Here is an 8899-nt window from a genome sequence, read left to right on the forward strand (position 1 = left end):
GTAGGTAAAGTTAGTATTAGGTTAGGGTAGGTGAAGTTAGCGTTAGGTTAGGGTAGGTGAAGTTAGCGTTAGGTTAGGGTAGGTGAAGTTAGCGTTGGGTTAGGTTAGGTAAAGTTAGTGTTAGTTTAGAGCAGGTTAAATTAGCGTTAGGTTAGGTTTGGGTACGTTAAGTTAGCATTAGGTTAGGGTAAGATATTGTAGGTTATGGTGCCTAACCTTAAGATGATCTCACGTTTCTCTTCAACCCCACAGATCGTGACGATGCTGTTCGTGGTGGTGGTGTTGTTCATCTTGTGTTGGTCACCCCTCCTCGTCACCAACGTTCTCAGAGCCTGGGGGGTCCTGCCCGCCTACGATCCCAGCTCCTTCTTCAAGCACTTCTACAACACCGTACATCTACTTGCCTACTTTAACAGGTAATAAGAACAAGGTAGTTTCTTCACTATTCAGACAGGTAATTCATTAATATTGATTTTATAGGCAGGGAGGGTGAGGAGATTATCATAAACACTGAGACAGATCCAGTGAAGCACCTTTCCAGTATTGTTCACCGACTCGTTTACTGTAACACGCTTGGAGGAATTCGTATTTGTTACTTCTTTACTTCTATTGGTTATGGGACTCTTGGAGCTCCTGTTACTTTATCACATCAGACGAAATGTTATTACTTATAAATTCTCTAATAAACTTCATAACTTAGCTCAAATTGCTTGTCTCATTTCGACACGACAAGAAAATCTATTTTTGGGAAGCTAGTTTTAGCAATTAATGGATATTGTGACTTAATTCTTTATTTTAACCTAATTTACCTATCAATCACCCAGTTAGAGTTGCCATTAGAGAGTAAGGAGGTTGATGGCTTGTGTAGGGTCCCACCATTGTTCTTGCTACTCTTTTTTCTTGGGCTATTTTGAGGCTCAGTACTGTTCTTGCTTCCATAACTTCTGCTGATACACTGTCGCATAGATCTACCCGCACTCGTATCTCACTCTCAACAGCTGCATCAACCCCATTGTGTACGGGTTCCTCTCTAAGAACTTCAGGGAGAGCTTCTATGCAGCGCTGTGTCCGTGTCTACGACCCACGCGACCCCCCGCCCGACAGATGTCCCTCTCTCACACCAGAACCACGTCAGTAGGGTGAGTGTGAGTGTGGGAACGACTGTGTGAGTGTGGGAACGACTCTGTGAGTGTGGGAAGGACTGTGTGAGTGTGGGAAGGACTGTGTGAGTGTGGGAACGACTCTGTGAGTGTGGGAAGGACTCTGTGAGTGTGGGAAGGACTGTGTGAGTGTGGGAAGGACTGTGTGAGTGTGGGAAGGACTGTGTGAGTGTGGGAAGGACTGTGTGAGGACTGTGTGAGGACTGTGTGAGTGTGGGGAAGGAAGGACTGTGTGAGTGTGGGGGAGGACTGTGGAGTGTGGGAAGGACTGTGTGAGTGTGGGAGGACTGTGTGAGTGTGGGAAGGACTGTGTGAGTGTGGGGAAGGACTGTGTGAGTGTGGGAGGACTGTGTGAGACTGTGTGAGGTGTGTGTGAGTGGGTGTGTGGGAGGGACTGTGTGTGGTGAAGGGACTGTGTGAGTGTGGGGAAGGACTGTGTGAGTGTGGGAAGCACTGTGTGGTGTGGTGTGTGGGAAGGACTGTGTGGTGTGGGAAGGACTGTGTGAGTGTGGGAAGGACTGTGTGAGGTGTGAGGAGACTGTGTGGGTGTGGGAAGGGACTGTGTGTGGGTGTGAGGAGGACTGTGTGAGTGTGGGAAGGACTGTGTGAGTGTGGGAAGGACTGTGTGAGTGTGGGAAGGACTGTGTGAGTGTGGGGAGGACTGTGTGGAGTGTGGGGAAGGACTGTGTGAGTGTGTGAGGGAGGGCTGTGTGGTGTGGGAAGGACTGTGTGGTGTGAGTGTGGGTGTGGGAAGGACTGTGTGAGTGTGGGAAGGACTGTGTGGTGGAGTGTGGAGGGTGGAAGGACTGTGAGTGTGGGAGGACTGTGAGTGTGGAAGGACTGTGTGAGTGTGGGAGGACTGTGAAAGGGACTGTGTGTGAGGTGTGGTGTGAGGAGGACTGTGTGTGTGGGGACTGTGTGGTGTGTGGGGGGACTGTGTGAGTGTGGGAAGGACTGTGTGAGTGTGGGAGGACTGTGGAGTGGGAAGGACTGTGTGAGGTGGGGGAGGACTGTGTGAGTGTGGGGAAGGACTGTGTGGTGTCGTGTGAAGGACTGTGTGGAGTGTGGGAAGGACTGTGTGAGTGTGTGGACTGTGTGGTGTGGGAAGGACTGTGTGGAGTGTGGGAAGGACTGTGTGAGGGGGAAGGACTGTGTGAGTGTGGGAGGAGTGTGACTGTGTGGAAGAACTGTGTGAGTGTGGGGAGGACTGTGTGTGAGTGTGGGAGACTGTGTGAGTGTGGGAAGAACTGTGTGAGTGTGGGGAGGACTGTGTGAGTGTAAGAACTGTGTGAGTGTGGGGGGTGTGTGAGTGTGGGAAGAACTGTGTGGAGTGTGGGGGAGGACTGTGTGGTGTGGGGGAAGGTGTGGGAAGGACTGTGTGTGTGAAGGACTGTGTGTGAAGGACTGTGTGAGTGTGGGGGACTGTGGTGTGGGGAGGACTGTGTGGTGTGGGGGAGGACTGTGTGAGTGTGGGAAGGACTGTGTGAGTGTGGAAGTGTGTGAGTGTGGGGAGGACTGGTGTGAGGTGTGGGAAGGACTGTGTGGAGTGTGGGAAGGACTGTGTGGTGTGGGGGAGGGACTGTGTGGTGTGGGGAACTGTGTGAGTGTGGGGAGGGACTGTGTGGTGTGGGAAGACTGTGTGGACTGTGTGGTGTGGGGAATGTGAGTGTGGGAAGGACTGTGTGGTGTGGGAAAGGACTGTGTGGTGTGGGGAGGACTGTGGTGTGGGAAGAACTGTGTGAGTGTGGGGAGGACTGTGTGAGTGTGGGAGGACTGTGAGTGTGGGCAGGACTGTGGGGTGGGGAAGGACTGTGTGTGAAGACTGTATGAGTGTGAGGGGGGGACTGATGTGAGGTGGGGACTGTGTGAGGTGGGGAGGACTGTGTGAGTGTGGGAAGAACTGTGAGGTAGGGGAGGGACTGTGTGAGTGTGGGGAGGACTGTGTGGTGTGTGGGAAGGGACTGTGTGAGGTGTGGGAAGGACTATGTGAGGTGTGGGGAGAGAACTGTGTAAGTGTAGGAGAGGACTGTGTGGAGGACTGTGTGGTGGAAGGACTATGTGGTGTGGGAAGGACTGTGGGAAGGACTATGTGAGTGTGGGAAGGACTGTGTGAGTGTAGAGGAGGACTGTGTGAGTGTGGGGAGGACTGTGTGAGTGTGTTGAGGACTATAATGTAAAGCATCAATGACAAATTTTCAGATAATAACTTTAGCTCGACTTTGAATGATAAAACTACTGTATATTATCTGACTTTCGTTAAAAAATTAGAAAATAATTATGTTTTAAGTTTTTCATGCCGTCATATGTACAGAGATGCACATACACCATACTACCACACAAATACCCCAGAAAGACCCCACAGAAAGACGAGTACTCTACCTGTGACGAAGAGGAAATTTATTCAACAGGTACAAGGAGAGTTTCCGGTTGAGTGTACGGTACACCAACAGAGCCACCAATGTCTGAATGTCTTCATATATTGTGAACTGCCAAGAATAGCGTTGCCAGCTATTCCAATGGTAAGCGTAATTTGTGTTGATTACAATATAGTCTGTTGGGAAATAGTCCTACATAACAATAGCTGTAGTGATAGATCTTGTTATGGTTGATTGTAGTACAACTTCCCCTAGATTCCACACTGATATTTGTCTCTTGCACACCCACCCATTTTTTCCCTCAGTGTGACAACGATGAACCAAGTTAAAGTTCTTCATTAACTTGTTTCCTTCTCCCATGAGGTGATGCGAGTCGCTATCCTAAGAATTTTCTCTTGGTGAATAACATTGAGGTGTATTTTATTGTCTTCTTCTTTACAAACAAGTAAGTGTACTTTGTAACACCATGGGTGTAGGATAATTATTTTTATGGACCTCTGTGTGTATACTGTAATGTGTAAATGTAATTCACATATCATGTAGACATAGTATAGGGTTCTTATTCATCAGGGTTCTTATTCACAAACTGATGTGAGAATACAATATTTTGTGTGGTCGAAAGCCTACAGTATACCTCTATATAAAAAAAATATGGAAATATCCGATACTATTAAAATACTGAAATGTGGCATATTTAGTTGTTATAGTTTCTTCTGCTGAGGACATTATATAGAAAAATTTAATTAGAGTTATGTGTAAATAATGAATAGATGTACAGTATATTATACGAGTATATTAAGTCTGTGTTGTTCTTCACTATCTTGCACAGTACTGTGGTAGATACACACACACACACAGTTATGTAACAATATTTTCAGTCTTTTGGCTGCCATGCTCTTTCAATAAAACGTTAATTATTATTATTATTATTATTATTATTATTATTATTATTATTATTATTATTATTATTATTATTATTATTATCATTATCATTATCATTATCATTATCATTATCATTATCATTATTATTATTATCATTATCATTATCATTATTATTATTATTATTATTATTATTATTATTATTATTATTTTTATTATTAACATTATCATTATCATTATTATTATTATTATTATTATTATTATTATTATTTATTATTATTATTATTATTATTATTATTATTATTATTATTATTATTATTATTATTATTAACATTATCATTATCATTATTATTACACTCATTTTTTCTGAGTGGTGTGTCCAGAAGTGAAGAAGATGGGCTGAGTTAGATTCCCTGGATAGTAAGTGTATTTACGTACAAAGTAAGTGTGTGTGTGTGTGTGTAATAATAATAATTAATGGTTTATTGAAAGTGCATGGCAGCCAAAAGGCTGAAAATATAGTTAAATAATTGGGAATGGATCACGTGTGTTTGTGTGCGCATGCGAATTCGTGTACCGCACTGTTTACAAATAAGTGTGTGTGCATCATATAGTAGACCCATTACACATGCTTGAATGATGTCAAGTTTATGACAGGTTTACGGATTTTTGATTGAGTGATCGTATTATGAATTTATCGTGTGTATAATATTGTAAAGTACAATATGGGAATGAACGACAGCAACATAGTACACACTAAGGATGAGACAAATATTCAAAAGACAGAAAGATGAAAACATTTATTGTGCTGTAGACTAACATACTGAACTGTGTATTACTGAATATTAAATGTTTTGTAAATGATTACCCTTCAAGTTCTGTCTCATATAAAGCCTCAGAGATTTAGACAGACACAGATACTGTATCGAATTAGCATTATTTTCCTTACAGCGCTCTCTCTACAGTTTAGTAACACAGTCTCCATATAGTGGATTTCATTTTCCCCAGAATGTGTCAGCGCCTCAGCATCTTCCTGGGTCTTTTTTCTTAACTTAGGCTTTTTGTTTACCAACTTTTTGTATACGAGGGACTGCCTGTACTCTACTAATATAGTCAGGAACAGTTTTGTGTAATGTAATTATTTCAGTCAATTTTATAGTAATACTATATTAAAAATTAGGCATTCTGAGCAGCTAATTTTAATCATTGTCCCACACTGACATTTGTAACATTTTGAGAAACAACTTGTCAAAATCCATTTCCCTTGTTAAATATACAGATGTCATTGCTATAGGATATAATGAGGAAATATCATACAGTACTCTACCTGTACTGATATAACTGTTTGTGTGTTGCTGTAGCCGGACACATAGGATATCAAAGGCAGTATTATGGAGTGTGATATTATATGTACAAATAAAATGAAGTATATTTGTTTGGACTACAATACATGCTCTACTGTTTATCATGAAAGTAAACTGTTTTGTAATGAGTTCCTGGGTAGGTTAAGAGAAAGACAATATACTGCATATACGCATAAGACTCTGTGTACTGTAGTATATGTCAATTATTTACTCTTGTTTTTGTTGCATTGAGCTCAAGACTTGATATATCATATATAATCTATTAAACACTAATTGGTAAAAAAGACATTTTACTGACAATCAACAATCAGGTACTGTCATCTCATTAGGTACAGTCTCTTGTTTGTGTAGAAAACTGCATAACAACAAGATCACCAGTATACAGCCTACTCTACAGTTTGTGTAACCTTGCATCATCAATCAGTCACAAAATTTTCAGACTACAGTGATGAGTCTGGTACTTTCCTGTAAACACAAAACAGATTCCTTTTCAAGCAGTGATTTTAAATATTACAGCATTAACCCTTGTGTAGTGAACGAAAAGTAAATTATTCCTTGGAACTCACAAACTCACACCTCTTGGTCTCTATTGAACAGTGGAATTTTGTTAATTTTCCCATATAAAAATTCTTTATATGATTCTGGATTGTCAATATTTGAAAGATAAGAATTAAACTAGATATTATATGGTAGTGTAAGAAAGATCACTATAATTGCTCATTAAGCTGAACATTATTCCTGTAAATTTAACAGTAGGAATTGATAATGTTGTGCAGCTGTTGTGTTGTATTAAGTGTATAGGTTCCATATACATTAATATAAATGTAAATATGTATTCCCAAAGTATTAAGTATATATTTCTACAAGATCTGTATAGGGATAGATTACTGTCAGCTTCATACAGTACTCAGTACCTGCATATTTTTTTTATACGGTATAGGCTACAGTCAGGGGCGGATATCCAACAGGTTGGTGAGGCTGAAGCCTTAGGTCAGTGTCGAACAAGAATTCAACAATTACTGTATTTGAATTGAGAATTCCATTTTATAGATTCAGGTGCCTAGCAAACTATATCATTCATATTGTTACACAAGAGCTGGGATGCTTGTAAAGTTGCACTTGCTCAACCACCGACAACCACAATTACTATCGGGTGCTGCAGTGCACCAAGCAAATTAGCTCTTTCAAATGACTGCTGGTCCATAAATGCTCCATATTGTTCAAAACAATTATATTTTTGGTTATTTATACAGCAAAATTCCATGTTATAAAACAAACTTCTATAAAGTTATATTACCATTTATGAATATAAAGTACTCTTTATAAATTTTACTTTATTACGCATTTAGGCAAATAATGTGAACATCATTATTTTTGTGTTACCTTCGAAAGGCCCCATATGTACCTCGGCCTCAGTCCCGTGGTTGGGTTAATCTGCCCCTGGGTACAGTCATAATGGACCTAAAAAGTGTGTCTATGTAGCATTTTGCAATTGTGTTTAAAGAATTTGTCATCTTCCCACTATAAAATTATATTACAGTAAATTCTTGGTCATATATTATTATATCATCTCATGTAATGATATTTGTGACTCATATCATACCTTGTAATGATATTTGTCACTGGTATTTTTTACAAGGATTAGCCCACTCTGGCACAGGTCACTGAGCCACATCAGGCCTGGGGGAGGGGATATAATAATAATAATAATAATAATAATAATAATAATAATAATAATAATAATAATAATAATAATAATAATAATAATAATAATAATAAAAATAATAACTATTATTATTATTATAATAATTAATAACAAAATACTAAAATTAAAATAAAATACTAAAAATAATCCTAATAACCATAAATAAACACAAAAACGAAAAAAAAATCAAGAATGAAAAATGATATACATTATGTATGTTGTGTTGTCAAAGTAAGAGAAACAATTGAAACCCTGCAATTGTGTGTAAATGAGGCAGAAAGTCAGATCATCAACCTGGGACTTTGTCACAATTTTCGTGATGCCATATGGCAGCAGGGTCTACCATTAGACAACATATTACGCTTCCAATATCTTCCCAGTCGGTATAAACTATTTCACTAAGACATTTTCTCTACCAGATAAAAAAAAAATCGCCAAAACCTTCATAAAATTTACTAACAAAACGTCAGATTCCTAACAAGAATTTTGTCCAAGGCAAAAACTGAGCACTTAGATGACATTATTTACTGGACAGCTTCTGGTGTTGGTGTTTATATGGTGTAGTCACAGTAGTGGTTTATGAATGCAGCGGCAGCATATATCTAGGGGAGAAAATATGTTCTGCTTACAAAGTTTTTTTCATTAATGAGGAACTATATTTCTTATGTTATGTACTGTACAGGGGCGGATCCAGGGGGGTTCCCTTTCATCAGAAAATTCCAATACAGTACTTTTTCTTTAATGCAGTATTGTACTGAGGCGATTTTTGTATAGTAAAAATTAATTACTTTAGACCTTTGAATATCTCGTAATATCAAATGCTCATGGCTTCAAAATGCCCATAATAATGGTCAGATTTCAAAAAAATTATGGGGGCTTGCAACACCCCCCTCTTCCCCCCCCCCCCTTCCCAACTGGGTGGGCTCGCTGTGCTCGCCATGTTCACCCCACCCATAACTTCTCTGTTCCCCCTTTTAGATATTACTGGTTCCACCCATGCTGTACATTATGTATCAGTATATATACTGTGTATTGGTGTTAAGAGTGGTAACGTCAAGGTGTATTTTAGTGCATGTTAACTTCAGACAATAGAGACATCAATATGTAAATATATGTACCTATGTTAAGTGATAAATGTGCTATATATCTATATTGTAAACCTGTTTAATATATCAAAAGAGATTTATTGACCAGTTATTATCCTTTACTTTTTGCTTTTATCCTCTTCACCACAGATCTGCTCATTAGCCGCTTGGGCGATCGGTCACATCTCTGTTACGCACTGTTGGCAAGTACTGGGATTGCACTGGCTCCTGAATGTACCTGAACCTGTTCCAGTGTTAGTCAAGTCTGGTCTTGAATGAGCTCGCACTCGGTGCCGTTACAACACTCTCAAGCAGATTGTTCCAAGAGTTC

General features: G+C 39.8%; 1 protein-coding gene across 1 annotated transcript in view; it reads left to right on the forward strand.

Annotated features, from left to right (window-relative positions):
* Positions 1-4433, forward strand: part of LOC121875156 (gastrin/cholecystokinin type B receptor-like) — a 58314-nt gene extending 53881 nt beyond the window's left edge. Inside the window, exons 8-10 of the mRNA XM_042379588.1 lie at positions 253-416; positions 999-1139; positions 3569-4433. Coding sequence (XP_042235522.1) covers positions 253-416; positions 999-1139; positions 3569-3626 — 363 coding nt within the window. The 3' untranslated portion in view covers positions 3627-4433. The remainder of the gene's footprint in view (positions 1-252; positions 417-998; positions 1140-3568) is intronic.
* The last annotated feature ends 4466 nt before the right edge of the window (positions 4434-8899 follow it).

The sequence above is a fragment of the Homarus americanus genome, unplaced genomic scaffold (genome assembly GCF_018991925.1).
Source record: "Homarus americanus isolate GMGI-L3 unplaced genomic scaffold, GMGI_Hamer_2.0 scaffold36970, whole genome shotgun sequence".
Classification (NCBI taxonomy): Eukaryota; Metazoa; Arthropoda; class Malacostraca; order Decapoda; family Nephropidae; genus Homarus; species Homarus americanus.